Source organism: Rhinoraja longicauda, chromosome 43 (assembly GCF_053455715.1).
Source record: "Rhinoraja longicauda isolate Sanriku21f chromosome 43, sRhiLon1.1, whole genome shotgun sequence".
NCBI classification, from domain to species: Eukaryota; Metazoa; Chordata; class Chondrichthyes; order Rajiformes; family Arhynchobatidae; genus Rhinoraja; species Rhinoraja longicauda.
The window spans coordinates 5,731,815-5,748,759 of record NC_135995.1 but is presented as its reverse complement, the minus strand read 5'-3'; the positions used below and the strand labels follow the sequence as shown (position 1 = coordinate 5,748,759).

The following is a 16,945-nucleotide window of genomic DNA, read 5'->3' as shown; positions in this document are numbered from 1 at the left end:
TGGTGCTGGTTCGAAGGGCCGAATGGCCTATTCCTGCACCTATTGTCTATAGTCTATTGAATAAAGAATACAGTAGATGAGGTTGGAGGAGGTGCAAGTGAACCTCTGCCTAACCTGAACGGACTGTTGGGGTGCCTGGGAGATTCGAGGAAGGAGGTATTGGGGCAGATGTTGCATCTTCTGCAAGGTAAGGTAACTGGGGAGGGGGAGGTTTGGGTGGGAAGGGACCAGTTAACCAGGTAGTTGCGGAGGGATCATTTTCTGCAGAAGGAGGAAAGGGGTGTAGATGGGAAGATGTGACTAGTGGTGGGATACCGTTGGAGGTGGCGAAAATGTTGGAGGATTATGTGTTGTATGCGCGGGGTGATGCGGTGAAAGGAAAGGAAGAGCGGGACTCTGTCTCTGTTGCGATTAGGGAGAGGGGAGGAAGGGCAGAGCTGTGGGGTACCGAAGAAACACGAGTGAGGGCCTCATCCATGATGGGAGAGGGGAACTCTCATTCCCTGAAGAATGAGTACACCTCAGATGTCCTGGTAGGGAACCCCTCATCTTGGGCGCAGATGCGGCGTAGACGGAGGAATTAGGAGTAGGAGATGGAGTCTTTGCAGGAAACAGGGTGGGAAGAAGTGTAAACAAAGTAGTTGTGGGAGTCAGTGGGTTTGTAATAGAGGTCAGCCTGTGATGGAGACTGCTGAATGATGTCGCAGGTGTCAGAAGCACAAAAACTGATGCACTGATTTTACTCAAAACATCCTTGGAGAACCTCACGCTGAATCACTGAGCATTTACAAAGATGCAGTCATCCCCTTTGCCCTGCTGTCATCCTCAGCAACTCCCAGCTCATCATGTTATTTGACATCTGCACTTTGCCCATTTTAACAAACCAGTTATCACACTGGGTTAGAAGAATTCTTAAAAACATTGATGTGTACCTTGTTCCTTGGGGTATATCAAAGACAGATTCCATCCCCCTTGAGTCTTTATCAGAATCATCTAGTGATTGATAAATCCCTCCTCCCCACAATCTTTCACTAGTCACGCCTGTAAATTATTTGAATTAACATCTCCGAGCAGCTCCGTTAACACTGAAGCATTTACTAATCTGTCTTCCAAATCAGAGAGTGGATTCTTTGCTGAAAGTGATCATTTCTGTTTCCTTCTCCAATAGACTATAGACGGCGTGACCCAAGGAGACTGTCATCCCTGCCCTCACTGCACTGTAGCATTCACCACGGTGGAGTTCCTTCCAAGGCACGTAAGAAGGCATCCTGAAGCCTCCAGACCAACGTCAGCTGGACAGCCTTCTTCCTCCAAACTGAACACAGATCCACAAATTAAATGTGGGCAGTCTGTTCACACCAACTGACGGAAGGAGGGTTATAGGGAAGTCAGGTGATATTCAAGGACGAATAACGGAGAAATGGCATGAATGTGCAGAATGTGAGAAGTGTTTCACGTGGGCAGAGCAGCTCCACCTACACCAGCGGACCGTACAAATGTCCTGCCTGTGGGAAGAGCTTTACATACTCAGGGCACCTCCACCGACACCAACGGACCCAGACCGGAGAGAGGCCGTACAAATGTTCTGACCATGGGAAGGGCTTTGCACGGGCAGGGACTCTCCATCTACACCAGCGGACCCACACCGGAGAGAGGCCGTACAAATGTCCTGACTGTGGGAAGAGCTTTGCACAGGCAGGGGACCTCCGGAAACACCAGCGGACCCACACCGGAGAGAGGCCGTACACATGTTTGGACTGTGGGAAGAGCTTTTCTTATCTCTATCAGCAGAAAGCTCACACCTGCCTTGAAACATGCCCCGTGTGTGGGAATGTCTTCAAGGACGCAGCAGCTTTCACTGTTCACCTGAGACCCTGTGTTGAACAGTAAAAGTTCACCAATTGTCAGTGTTATAATTTCCTTTATATTATTTAATTTCTTTTATTTCAATTATTTCCTTTTGAACTACGTTAAGTAATTATTTATGTTTTCAAACAGTATCAATATTGGTATTTGCTGTATTTCCCTCTTTTTGGTGATACTTTGTGTGGAGAAGTCTGGGGTAGAAGGGATGGGTCCGTGGTTTCCCACTCCCTGTGTGAATTGGGGACCAGGGACGGGTATCATTGTTGCATGTCCGACCCTCTCTCAACTGCATCTTCCGACTGGGATAGACTGCCCCCACTGGGATAGGCAATAGACGCAGGAGTAGGCCATTCGGCCCTTCGAGCCAGCACCACCATTCAATGTGATCATGGCTGATCATTCTCAATCAGTACCCCGTTCGTGCCTTCTCCCCATACCCCCTGACTCCGCTATCCTTAAGAGCTCTATCTTAATTAGATGGTTATTGTGACTGAGGGATTGCTCGGATCGGGGCTGTCGTGATGCAGTCTGGTTATCGCACTGAGTTCATCAACACGGCGATTAATAAATTAACCACTTTTATTGTTGCCGCAAGTCAGGAGAACCGTTCCGTGCCGTGGGCTCATTGCTCCGGTTACTTTGATCAAACTGCTGGTCCCTGCAGGTTTCACTTTATTCCTGTGAGATTTCTTGAAGTGGTGATCACTAAAATGCTGACACTGGAGTTTGCAACGTTTGAAGTGTTGTTCGAAGTATAAGCAGAAGGTGAGTTTGTAAATTGAATCGTTAGATGCTGATTGATGTAATTTATTTAACGAATGTTTGAGACCTGAAATGTGTTTTAATTTGTTTCATTTTGCATTGTATTTAAAATATTTCTGTGTGAGGCGATTGACCAGCACCCGCGTTGTCCCGGCTAAATCTGTTCATGTTATTGTCATGTTATTCAAGTAATTGTGTTGTGAATCAATGTGATTGAAGAGTATTTTTAATGGCGATGGCATCAACTCCTGGGAGCTCCGTGCATCATGTTCCCTGTTGTTGCTGATGGGAAGTGCAGCGGCTCAGTGGACGCACGGCGCTGGTCACTGTGTAATCCCCTCCTGCCTCATCACCAAACCTGCCCAGCGCTCGACTCCACCCCTGCCGCTGCAGCGCCTGCACACATGCACCGTCCAGTATTTATGCCCTTTGTTCAGCCGGCCGGCTTCACCCTCTGCAGCGCTGCATCAATACACACGCGGCTCATGCAAGCTGTTTCCCCAGTCTGTGTCCGATGCGCTTGTGACATGGTCCCTGCTCCTCCGGCCGCCGTGAGGTTCCCGTGGTGTGCGACGAGTGCGTGTATGTGTGGGACCCCGGTGAGTGCGGGCGGGAGGGAGGGCGAGGGCAGCGTCAGGAAATGGAGGGGAGACACAAGGAACTGCAGATGCTGGATTACAAATAAAATACACAGCGCTGGAGTAACTCAGCGGGTCAGGCCGCATCTGTGGGGGACATGGATAGGCGATGTTTCGGGTCGTGACCCGTCTTCCGACTCTAATGGAGGGCATTGGATTCAGCTGCCGTCAAGCTGACAAAGGTCATAAATGATAGGAGCAGAATTAGGCCATTCAGCCCACGGATGTGTGGAACAAGCTGCCAGAGGTGGTAGTTGAGGCAGGGACTATCCCAACATTTAAACAGTTTAGTCTTGCACTGATAGGAAACTTCACTGGAATTAAGTATTCTTTATTTTAGGCTTTAGAGATGGAGCGTGGAAACAGGCCCTTTGTCTCAACGAGTCCACGCTGACCAGCGTTCACCATGTATCACCCCACACACAAGCACTATCCTACACCATGAGGGACAATTTACTGCAGCCAATTAACCTACAAACCTGCAGGAGTGTGGGAGGAAACCGGAGCACCCGGAGAAAACCCACGCGGTCACGGAGAGAGCGTATAAACCCCGTACAGACAGCACCAGTAGTCAGGATCAAACACGGGTCTCTTTTTAAAAATATATACAAAAGCTTTTATTCAGAAAACAAAACAAACATACAAAAGGGTAACACGATCAAAGGCTGCCGATATTGGCAGTTTACAAACAAACAAACATCAAACTAATACATTGCCAACTTTATCAATAATACACTCGACGTCCCGCGGCGACCAGCGTTCACGGAAGGCCTCCAGCGGCCCGTGGACACCACGTGTTCCCTCTCCAGGGACACGCGGGTATGGACGTTGGCCCGGAAGAGGGGCAGGTAGCCGACCCCGGTGCGGCCGTCGACTACCCGCTGCCTGGACCCGCAAATGGCCATCTTGGCCAGGCCCAGGAGCAGACCGACAGGGAGACCCCACCGTCCCTCCCGACCCTCCCCCCCTCTGTACCGGGTGCCCAAAAATCAGGAGCACAGGATTAAAATGGAGCCAAAACTTGGGGAGCAACCCCTTTAGACACTCGAACACGGGCTGCAACCTCTCATACAAATGGTACACGGTCTCTTCCTCACCGCAGAAGTAAGCTGTGAGGCAGCAACTCTACCGCCGCGCCACCGTGCCGCTCTATTCCCACAGTACCGTGCTGCCCATGTTCATTACAAGACACAACAGGTCAGTTCTTCCCACAATAACAGTACAGGAGGAGAGGGGGAGTGAGTAACATTACACAGAGAGAGGGAGAGTAACAGTACACAGGGGGAGGGGTAGTGAAAGTAACAGTACACAGAGAGAGGGGGATTGAGAGTAACAGGAGAAGGGGGAGTTCTGCAGTTGTACAGGGCCCTAGTGAGACCGCACCTGGAGTACTGTGTGCAGTTTTGGTCTCCAAATTTGAGGAAGGACATTCTTGCTATTGAGGGCGTGCAGCGTAGGTTCACCAGGTTAATCCCCTGGAATGGCGGGACTGTCGTATGTTGAAAGACTAGGCTTGTATACTCTGGAATTTAGAAGCATGAGAGGGATCTTATTGAAACATATAAGATCGTTAAGGGATTAGTATGGCGAGTCTGGAGGCTTGTACTTTGTTAAAGAAGTTTATTGCGGCAGCAATATTCAATTACAAAGGATAACAAACGAGATTACAGACAACCATTAACTCAAACTGTTCATATCGAAGTTCTCTTCCCACTGCCCGTTTTTTGGGCTCCAAAACCACCGCCTGACCTAGCTGGCCAATCAGCGGGTTCGACTCTCAGGACCAATCCCTATGGTCGCACCACCATGTGACCTTGCTGGCCAATCCGAGGGTTCGACTGCCAGGACCAATCCCTATGGTCGCTACAATAGACAGGAAGTTGTCATAAACAGGAAGTGCAGGTCAGAGAGGGAACCCTCATGGTGTAGACAGTGTGATTCATCTGTGTGTAATCTGCTGCCATCCTTCGTCACAGAGTTTGTTAGACGCAATGTCTGTAAGTAATTATGTTTAGTGACATCATCTTTATATGTTCCTATACTAAACGTATAATGTAACTAAACCCTATGTTATTTCTTTTTGTGCCTAAACGTTACAGTTTCACATTTGAATTCAGTAAAGCATCAAACGACAGCTCGTCTCTACTGGTCTTTATTGGGTCAATTGTTTAGCTTGCTAGATAGCCGGATAGGAACATTCGGCGATATAAAACCCCTTGCCTCGACTAAACCCCTCGCCTCGACTAAACCCCTCCTCGACTGTGAGATGTAAATGTGAGTGCTCACAATCACGATGCCAGAGACAAAGTCGTGGAAACAAGACAAGTTTATTCACGAGTCTGCAGAGCCGGGTGCCTCTCCAAACCGAGACACACCGCGACAAAGACAGTGCCTTCTCTTTATACAGTACAACTTCATTGAATCTCCCTCCCTTTTGCTGAATCCCCCTCCCCTTCGGGCTCCTTCCAATCAGAGCGCTGAGGTGCACAATCTTCTGTACCGCCCCGGGTACCTCCCCCAGATCATACATTGTATGTGCATGGCAATTGGCAGTTCCCCGATCAGGGGCGTATTTGCAATATTCATTTACCTCATTGAGCAAGCGCAGTAGTTATCCACATGACCCTTAGTTACCTTCATGACCCATTTCAACCCATCCCTGCTGGATAGACACTCTCCTAAATTGACGGCCCTTTGTCCAGCCTGCCTCTATCCCTGTACCACATTATCAGTGCCCCAACGAACTCGGTGGTAGTTCAATCACCCTGTCCCTGACGGTTTAATAGCCCTGTCCCTGGTAGAGTGGTAGTTCAACCATCCTGTCCCTGACGGTTTAATAGCCCTGTCCTTGGTTGAGTGGTAGTTCAATCGTCCTGTCCCTGGCGGTTTAATAGCCCTGTCCCTGGTAGAGTGGTAGTTCAATCGTCCTGTCCCTGGTGGTTTAATCATCCTGTTTCTCACAATCCATCCTTTTTCTTTTGCTACGCATTCTCTGATTAAACCCCATTTTCAAACTCCTTTGTCTCCAATTGATGTAGCATTCTCCTAATTTCCTTACTCTGGGAATCCAGAACCTTCCCTGGCTGCATTATCATGATTCTCTGCACATAGAAACATAGACATAGAAACATAGAAAATAGGTGCAGGAGTAGGCCATTCGGCCCTTCGAGCCTGCACCGCCATTCAATATGATCATGGCTGATCATTCAGCTCAGTAGCCTTTACCTGCCTTCTCTCCATACCCCCTGATCCCTTTAGCAAAAAGGGCCACATCTAACTCCCTCTTAAATATAGCCAATGAACTGGCCTCAACTACCTTCTGTGGCAGAGAATTCCACAGACTCACCACTCTCTGTGTGAGGAAATGTTTTCTCATCTCGGTCCTAAAAGACTTCCCCCTTATCGTTAAGCTGTGACCCCTGGTTCTGGACTCCCCCAACATCGGGAACAATCTTCCCGCATCTAGCCTCTCCTACCCCTTAAGAATTTTATATGTTTCTATAAGATCCCCCCTCAGTCTTCTAAATTCCAGCGAGTACAAGCCCAGTCTATAGTCTTTCCTCATATGTAAGTCCCGCCATCCCAGGGATCAATCTGGTGAACCTTCTCTGTACTCCCTCTAAGGCAAGAACGTCTTTCCTCAGGTTAGGAGACCAAAACTGCACACAATACTCCAGGTGCGGTCTCACCAAGGCCCTGTACAACTGCAGCAGAACCTCCCTGCTCCTAAACTCAAATCCTCTTGCTATGAATGCCAACATACCATTCGCTTTCTTCACTGCCTGCTGCACCTGCATGCTTGCTTTCAATGACTGGTGCACCATGACACCCAGGTCACGTTGCATCTCCCCTTCTCCCAATCGGTCACCATTCAGGTAATACTCTGCTTTCCTGTTCTTGCCGCCAAAGTGGATAACCTCACATTTATCCACATTATATTGCATCTGCCATGCATTTGCCCACTCGCCTAATCTATCCAAGTCACTCTGCAGCCTCCTAGCATCCTCCTCGCAGCTAACACTGCCACCCAGCTTCGTGTCATCCGCAAACTTAGAGATGTTCCATTCGATTCCTTCGTCCAAATCATTAATATACACTCTAAATAACTGGGGTCCCAGCATTGAGCCTTGCGGTACCCCACTAGTCACTGCCTGCCATTCCGAAAAGGACCCGTTTATTCCTACTCTTTGCTTCCTGTCCGCCAACCAATTTTCTATCCACCTCAACACTGAACCCTCAATACCGTGTGTTTTAAGTTTGTGCACCTCCCCTCTTGTCCCCATTGGCACTGCTACAGCCTGCATCTGACTTATGCTCCTAGTTATGAGCTCCCTAAGACAAGGTACACAACAGGGAATAAAGATCAGCCCAGCCAGTGCACATAAGATCACCTGTGCCACCGTTCTCCACCATGACCCTCCCAGGAGGGAATCCCACCATCCAATGCCCATAATTGAGTTCCAGTTTTGCACTGGAACATGCGCCAATTTCCGGATTCCTTCGGATATGTCCATTACTGCCTGTCCGTTATTGTCAATATTCAGGCAACAATTAGAGAGGTTGAATTTCCCACATACCCCTCCTTCTTCGGCTAGGAGGTAGTCTAGGGCCAATCAATTTTGGTATATTGCTGTTCTCATCTGCGTTTGCTGCTTTGCCAACATCTCTAGTGTGGCAGCCGTTCGATTAGTGATCACCTCCAATACAGCCTGTAAGCGTATTATCCGGTTTAGCATGTACACCGGGGTACGATATCCCCAGGAACCATCCTGAGCCCAGGTGGCTGGCCCATAATATGAAATGATTCGGGCCGCAGGCCACTCATCATCCTCCCAGGTTCCTATCTCCAACTCTCTTTTTTCCCTTTGTAGGTCATCAAACACTGGAGTGCCCAGCATTCGTCCTCCCCCGGCTGGCAATAAAAAGAATCCCGGCTGCACTAACCCAATGAAACACGTTCCACTCCATTTTCCCGGAAGTATTGAGTAGGCCTTATGTCCACAGATCCAGAGTAATCCCTCTGGAGCAGGTCCACTGACCGTGTCCCTCTCCCAGAGGTCCCGTAAAACTGGTAAACCCTGATATGGGTTGTTCCCTGTGCAGTTCCAGACTCGGCTTTCGTTGCCTGTTTTATCTCTGACTGGGGTGATGTTTGTACAATTTCCCCAGTCTTCTTTGGCCAGATACCATTTAGGTTCCTCAGGCCACCAGGTCCGTGTCTGGTTCACCCACAAGGTTAAGATGCGTTGACAAGGACTAATGCCTACTTCTTCTCTCCCCTGAGTCTTTGGTCGAGCTATACATTCCGTCCCTATTGGAGCGTCAGTCAATAGCCATTCCTGGGGTCCCCGATCTCTCCCTTTCGTGATGTTCCACCCAAATAGGTCCCCCACTTCGACAGTTGATCCCCTCCAAGGCCATTGAGAACTCATAAGAGGTCCTCCACAAACCCAGCAGTCCTTGACATTTAGCGTCTGAGCAATCCTGGTAGCCAGGTCCACAAAGAGATTCTCTCCCAATTCAGGAATTTCTATCAGCTTCTGTATCTCTTCATACAAGGATACATGTACTTGAGGTCCCTTAGTTGGGGCTGGTGGGGCTGGTCGGGTTGTCCCTTTTGCTCGTAGCCATTTTATTAGGATTTCCTTTTGCCTGTCTAGATGTTCCTTCCCCAACCGGAACCCCATTCCCCATTGTCCGGCTTTCCATAAGCAAAACCATCTCTCTCCTTTGGGGCAGATGCTACCTTGTAAGATTTGAGAAGTTTTCCCTCATTTGAAAAGCAACGCAATACCAAAGAGCTGCAGTTTGGACAGTTTAAACGGGAGACTGGGGCTGATAGCGGAGAAAGGCTGCGGTCAGATTAACAAAGGATGTCACAATCCGTGGGTCCTAAAATGGCCGCAGGACCTCGTGACCAGCCACAAAAAGGTAAAAACCTTACATCCCAGTCTCTAGGTTTTTCTGCAAAGCCATGGCCAGAACAAAGGATGGGTATTGGCCATGCAGAAACCCACGAAACCAGGTCGGAGTCCAGACACTGGGGCGCTGACATCAGCATACTCACAATGCCCCAAGCCGACCTAAACAGTTCATCTCAGTGAGGGGGCACAATAGCCCATAGAAAACTACCTGGTAGGTGATGGGAAACCAGTTAACACCCATCACCTCACAATGAAATCCCAATTTACACCGTCTGGCCATCCCCGGTATCCCCGATCATAAGGCAGATCAGAAGAAAAACCTCATACATATCTTTTGAACAAAGAGATTCCAAGATCTGGCGGGAGATAGGACGGGTCAGAAACAGTATAACTGGCCACTACTTTTGGGTTTTAAACTCAAGAAGAAATACTGGAAGAAGAAGCTGAAGCTAGAAGAAAACCTGCAAGAAACGCAAGCAGGCAAGAAAACGAATGCAGGAGGAAGAAAAGACAGGCAAGAAAAACGGATGCAAGAGAGAGGAACAGGCACGCAACTCGAGGAGAAATACTGCCAAACGAACAGCCAGTAACCCCAGTAATAGCCCCGTGGTGAGCATGCATTCCAAATCCTACATATCCTGGACATAGTTTAGTGTAGAGGGGAGGGTGGTTGTGAATAAACGTTGGGTGTGTACTAAAATATGTGTTGGTCAAGGTTGCGATGCGTCGTGCGTTCCCCATCTTACAGTCGTGTATGTGTCTTGCAGAACTGTGTTTAAGAATTCATAAGTAAAAGGTATTCGTGTATATGCCTTATAGAACTGTGTGTGTTTTATGATTCATAGTTATAAGTATTCGTGTGATTCGGTATGTGTTTCATAGTCATGTATTATAGAACTGTATAAGTATTCATGGACAATAGTCCCAAGTGCTGAATAAAAGCCTTTTTCATTTAAACCCTGGTTTTAAAATCTGGTCTGGTTGAATTTTTTCTGCACTATAAGAGCTCCTGCATCTAAGCCCAGTGTCTAGAACCGTAAGGGGTGAGTGGGTCGAACCACTCACGGGGAACCAGTGTGCACGGCCTGGTCAAGGGATCAGAGCAAGGCACGGGGACCTTAGGTCGGGCGAAAGCTCGGCGCAGAAACCCCTTACAGATAATGGCGACCACGAAGGGACACTGGCAGCAGGATGATAGTGTACCAGAAAAAGATTTTAAAACTAGGGACATAATGGACGAGCGCATTGCGGACTATGTGTTTAGTAAGGTGAATATCACCAAACAATGGATGTGTGCGTTACTAGATGACAAGCGCCCACTGGATGCAGCGATCCGGTGGACGGCCAGTACAGCCCATAAGAAATCTGTAGAAAAGGCGGTCTGGCTGACCTGCTATAAAAAGCAGGTCCAGCTTTTGGACCGCGTGGTTGTGGCACAGGCAGCCCAGATCAGGGACCTTCAGGAGGAGGTAGAGGAGAAGGCTGCGGGTGGGAACCAGTTGATTGAGGCTCTGGACTCTTTAAACAAGGAGCGCCGGGTCGTAACCAACCGCCACAAGGCCAGGGTAGAGCTGATGGAGTGTCAGATCACTGAGGCTATGCGCAGTAAGGGCAAGCTCAGGGAGCAGTGCGCTTCCCTGAGCCACCAGCTGGAGACCCAGGAAGAGAAACTTAAGGGAGTTAGGGCAGCCTATAAAATGGTTTTGGAGGACAGGTCGGAAGGGGCCGACCACGGGGCCTGCCTGCAGGAGATAGAGGGTCTGCGGGGTGCTTTAAATAAAGCAAGCGGGCTGGTCTGTTTGATGAACCACCCCGCGGGCCAGTCACTAACGGGTGCGAAGGTCCCGGTTCCGATCCCTAGAAAGACCATGGTGGCTTCAGCCCCCAGACTCCACAATTCCCCTAGCTACGAGGCATCCTGGGAAAGGGGTAGTGTAGGGGTGAGAGAGAGAGAGGAGCTCCCGGTCGAGGACTCGGCACCGGCGCCCATGTGCCCGGTCCTGGAAACCAGACGGGGACCCACCGCGCTGAATGGGGACGCCGGACCCATTCAGAGCGAGATCGTGGTGCCCCACAGCTCCCAGCAGTTAAGAGCTATGATCGGACATGTAATTAAATTGTCCGAATCAGGGGACCCTTCGCTGCATTTTAGGGAGATCGAGCAAACCGCCGCTATCAACGGTTGCGACGAGGGAGAACGGGCAAAAATGTTGCTGTTCTCCCTGGACAGCTCGATCCTCCAATGCCTCTCAGACGAGAGTAAAAGAGGGACCAGGACCTACGATCTCCTGCGGGACGAGGTCCTGGAAGTCTTGGGGGTAGGCGATGAGGGTCCATTTGCCCGATTAGGGAAGACCCTCCAGATGGAGGGAGAACCCCCAAGAGTTTTTGCAGCGCGACTGTGGTCAGTATATCAGAGCAGTTGCCCGCACGTCCCCGCGCGGGATGACCTGGCCGGGAATGGGAGAGCCCAGTGGCTCCGTTGCTTGGTGTCAAACAGCCTGGCAGCCGTCAGGGAGCAGGCGAAAGCCTGGTTTGATCCCACAAATAGCACGGAGGAGGCGGTTTTGGACCATCTCACGGTAGGGTATAGAAACACCCGGAGTACGTCTACCCGACTCGAAAAAGGGAAGGTGTACGTAGCGGAGGCTACTGCACTGGCCCAAAAGGAGTGGCGACAGGAGGGTAACCCTACCGCACAGTCCAAGTGTTTCAGGTGCGGTAAGGTGGGGCACTGGCGGAAGGATTGCAGGGCCCACACCAAGGAAGATAGGGTTGGCACCACGCAGCGCACCGAGGTCCCAGTTAAGCCCGAGATCATCGAAACGATGATCGAGGTGATGCAGTCCCTCATGGCCGCCCAGGGGAAGGTGGCAGTCGCTACCGGCTCCCCGGGTGCGAGGGGGGCACTGGACATTCCCCAATGACATCAGCCCACGCAGCCTGCCTATCTGTGTCCTCTCCGCTACGATGCGTGGAAGAGGCCGCTTGTGGAGATGGTAGTGGAGAGGCAAAGGGGCAGTTATCTGTTGGACATGGGGGCTTCATGCACCGTGGTCCACACAGAGCAACCCTTTGACTCTCCCCTGTCCACGGGGGTCCCTTTCGCACTGGCGGAGTTCACAGGGAAGGAACAGACTGGCGCGCGTTCACAGCCAAGGATGAGGCAGGTCACGCAGACAGGCAAGGTTGCCTGCGTGAGGGGGGAGGACATTCTCCAGGAATGGAGGGTCTCCCGTTTTGGGTGGGATTCAGGTGAGGAAGAGCCTGATCAGCTCGACCAGGCGCTGGATCCCATTACGGAGGAAGAGGAGTCGGAGGGGGACGACAGTAACGTCCCCGACTCAAGCACCAGGAAGGCGGGGGTAGCGAGCGAAGGCTCACCACCTGTAGATACAGGTAGAGTGAGGCCGGATGCCGCGGGTATACCCAGCACCAAGGGGGCAGAGCTGGATGAGGTGGGGCCAGGGTCGGCAGCTGCGGGGGGTACCCGAGCTGCGGCACGGCAGGAACCGGTCCTCAGCCAGGCTGTCCAGGGGGCAGTGCCTAAGGTGATCCTCCGTAGGTCCAGCAGGAAACCCCAACTTAGGAAGTTTTGGCCAGAGGTCAATCACGCCCCGAGGTACGGGAGCCAAGTAGGGAGGAGGGAGCTTACGTCCCGGAGGGGACCTAGCCCCCGCCAGGCAGCGACAGGCTGCGGAGGATCAAAGGTGGGAGACAGCGTGGTGCAGCCGCAGGAGACGACCCGCTGCAGCCCTGACAGGGATTAGCTGAGCCGCCCTGGGAAGGCGGCACTGTATTATATTTTAGGTAAATTTAGATAAGGATAAGCTATTATAGATATGGATATTTTAGGTAATATAGATAAGGATAGGTATTTTAGATAAGTTTAAGTATTTTAGATAAGTTTTGTGGGGATAGTTAGCGTTTAAATAAAGTTGATGCGTCCAGGATGTGTGGGTGTGGGGTGCAGGCTGGGGGTCAAGAGACCCGCCCGCAGAGGCGTTTAACAAAGCCAAGCGCTCCCCAAGAGGCTGGCTATACCATTCTTCTTTATCTGTTTTCTGGAGTGGAAGGAGGCACTCGTATGGTGGATCTTTGCCACGGCGATCGGATGTGGGTGGACCTATCGGGGCCACACCAAGGACATCATCATCTACGGCTGCTCCGGGGACACGGCTCCCATCGCGACCGATGGGACTGGAAGGAGAGAAGCGGAGGAGACCGCAGTTTACTTCCATGAAGGCCGGTGGCCGGGGTGGCTGGGATCGAACTCTTCAGAGTATTCCAGCGCCCCAGGTTTTGCTTATCGGGACTCTTCATTATTGTGCCCGAGAATCAAGATCATCGCCCAAAAGATCAGCGCCACCGTTGGCAAAAGGATCTGCCTGGTATGCACGGGGAAGGTCCCCGCGAGCAGGCGGTGGTGGCTGAGGAAAATGAGCAGGACAATGGCCAACTCCACTGTTGAGTGGGAGAGACTTAACAACAACACTCACAGAACTATTTCTGGGACTAAAGAACAGTTGAGTGTGTGTTGGGACAAATGGTGGGAACCGGATGAGGGGATTTATATGTGTATGTGGGGTTCAAGGTATCGTTGCCCCACGGGCAACAGTGGGATTCAGGTGAGGAAGAGCCTGATCAGCTCGACCAGGGGCTGGATCCCATTACGGAGGAAGAGGAGTCGGAGGGGGACGACAGTAACGTCCCCGACTCATGCACCAGGATGGCGGGGGTAGCGAGCGAAGGCTCACCACCTGTAGATACAGGTAGAGTGAGGCCGGATGCCGCGGGTATACCCAGCACCAAGGGGGCAGAGCTGGATGAGGCGGGGCCAGGGTCGGCAGCTGCGGGGGGTACCCGAGCTGCGGCACGGCAGGAACCGGTCCTCAGCCAGGCTGTCCAGGGGGCAGTGTCTAAGGTGATCCTCCGTAGGTCCAGCAGGAAACCCCAACTTAGAAAGTTTTGGCCAGAGGTCAATCACGCCCCGAGGGAAGGGAGCCAAGTAGGGAGGAGGGAGCTTACGTTTCAGCGGAGGTTTAGCCCCCGACAGGCAGCGACAGGCTGCGGAGGATCAAAGGTGGGAGACAGCGTGGTGCAGCCGCAGGAGAAGAACCGCTGCAGCCCTGACAGGGATTAGCGGAGCCGCCCGGGGAAGGCGGCACTGTATTATATTTTAGATAATATAAATAAGGATAGGTATTTTAGATAAGGATAAGCTATTTTAGATAAGGATAAGCTATTTAAGATATTTTAGGTAATATAGATAAGGATAGGTATTTTAGATAAGGATAAGCTATTTTAGATAAGTTTTGTGGGAATAGTTAGCGTTTAAATAAAGTTGATGCGTCCAGGATGTGTGGGTGTGGGGTGCAGGCTGGGGGTCAAGAGACCCGCCCGCAGAGGCGTTTAACAAAGCCAAGCGCTCCCCAAGAGGCTGGCTATACCATTCTTCTTTATCTGTTTTCTGGAGTGGAAGGAGGCACTCGTATGGTGGATCTTTGCCACGGCGATCGGATGTGGGTGGACCTATCGGGGCCGCACCAAGGACATCATCGTCTACGGCTGCTCCGGGGACACGGCTCCCATCGCGACCGATGGGACTGGAAGGAGAGAAGCGGAGGAGACCGCAGTTTACTTCCATGAAGGCCGGTGGCCAGGGTGGCTGGGATCAAACTCTTCAGAGTATTCCAGCGCCCCAGGTTTTGCTTATCGGGACACTTCGTTATTGTGCCCGAGAGTCAAAATCATCGCACAAAAGATCAGCGCCACCGTTGGCAAAAGGATCTGCCTGGTATGCACGGGGAAGGTCCCCGCGAGCAGGCGGTGGTGGCTGAGGAAAACAAGCCGGACAATGGCCAACTCCACTGTTGAGTGGGAGAGACTTGACAACGACACTCACAGGACTATTTCTGGGACTAAAGAACAGTTGAGTGTGTGTTGGGACAAATGGTGGGAACCGGATGAGGGGATTTATATGTGTATGTGGGGTTCGAGGTATCGTTGTCCCACGGGCAACAGCATATTTTTCCAGAGACAGTGGCAGGATGACGGTAAGGGGATGAGGTGGGATGTTAGCTCGCAGGCTTGTGGGGTCCCCCTTTCCCCGATCCCGGTAAACGCCACTGAACTCATCACACGACCACGCATGACACCTCCCACAGTTCCACTGGCAGTAGCACAGGAGGGTGAGTGCCCAAAAACCACTAAGGGGAAAATGTAAAAGAGGGCAGCACCTCAATAACCGAGTACATCAAGGGGAATGGAGAGACCGTTACGTGCGGGTGGGCGAGCAGGACCCAGCCACAAGCTGCTAGGAGGACGTGCCCCCCCCTCCTCACCGAGTAGACTGTTTTATATTGTCCCTTTTTTTTTTTAAAATTTGTATAAACTAGGTTTTTGTATTCGAATTTGTGAAGGAATGTAAAAAAATGTATCGTTTTACTGCTGTATCGTTTTCATGTCCTACATTGCAGCTGACACCAGTAGGAGGATGGCGGAGGCATCGGCCTGGGACAAGGTGTAGGTGTATATGTCCGATATGAAAATGTACATGTAATATAGTTTTGCCCGGGACACGGGCAGTAAAGATCAGCCTAAGAGATGGGGACTGTACGTTCGCAATGAAACACTAGTTTAGTTAAAACCTCAGGGGTCTGGATATGGAGAATCGGGAAAACATTGCTCAACCACATTATTTAATTGATTCGATAAGCTGGGGTTATGCAAATCAACAGGAGGGACTGTAAGATTTGAGAAGTTTTCCCTCATTTGAAAAGCAACGCAATACCAAAGAGCTGCAGTTTGGACAGTTTAAACGGGAGACTGGGGCTGATAGCGGAGAAAGGCTGCGGTCAGATTAACAAAGGATGTCACAATCCGTGGGTCCTAAAATGGCCGCAGGACCTCGTGACCAGCCACAAAAAGGTAAAAACCTTACATCCCAGTCTCTAGGTTTTTCTGCAAAGCCATGGCCAGAACAAAGGATGGGTATTGGCCATGCAGAAACCCACGAAACCAGGTCGGAGTCCAGACACTGGGGCGCTGACATCAGCATACTCACAATGCCCCAAGCCGACCTAAACAGTTCATCTCAGTGAGGGGGCACAATAGCCCATAGAAAACTACCTGGTAGGTGATGGGAAACCAGTTAACACCCATCACCTCACAATGAAATCCCAATTTACACCGTCTGGCCATCCCCGGTATCCCCGATCATAAGGCAGATCAGAAGAAAAACCTCATACATATCTTTTGAACAAAGAGATTCCAAGATCTGGCGGGAGATAGGACGGGTCAGAAACAGTATAACTGGCCACTACTTTTGGGTTTTAAACTCAAGAAGAAATACTGGAAGAAGAAGCTGAAGCTAGAAGAAAACCTGCAAGAAACGCAAGCAGGCAAGAAAACGAATGCAGGAGGAAGAAAAGACAGGCAAGAAAAACGGATGCAAGAGAGAGGAACAGGCACGCAACTCGAGGAGAAATACTGCCAAACGAACAGCCAGTAACCCCAGTAATAGCCCCGTGGTGAGCATGCATTCCAAATCCTACATATCCTGGACATAGTTTAGTGTAGAGGGGAGGGTGGTTGTGAATAAACGTTGGGTGTGTACTAAAATATGTGTTGGTCAAGGTTGCGATGCGTCGTGCGTTCCCCATCTTACAGTCGTGTATGTGTCTTGCAGAACTGTGTTTAAGAATTCATAAGTAAAAGGTATTCGTGTATATGCCTTATAGAACTGTGTGTGTT

At 50.7% G+C, this 16,945-nt stretch overlaps 1 protein-coding gene across 4 annotated transcripts in view; it reads left to right on the top strand.

Annotated features, from left to right (window-relative positions):
• Window positions 1-12,117, top strand: part of LOC144612253 (uncharacterized) — a 30,428-nt gene extending 18,311 nt beyond the window's left edge. For 2 of the 4 annotated variants that reach the window (XM_078431811.1, XM_078431807.1), the window contains 2 exons: window positions 1,169-5,540; window positions 8,138-12,117. In XM_078431811.1, the coding sequence (XP_078287937.1) occupies window positions 10,351-12,117 (1,767 nt within the window). In that variant the 5' untranslated portion in view covers window positions 1,169-5,540; window positions 8,138-10,350. The remainder of the gene's footprint in view (window positions 1-1,168; window positions 5,541-8,137) is intronic. The other 2 variants (XM_078431810.1, XM_078431809.1) reach the window with 2 other exon arrangements.
• Window positions 12,118-16,945: the final 4,828 nt, after the last annotated feature.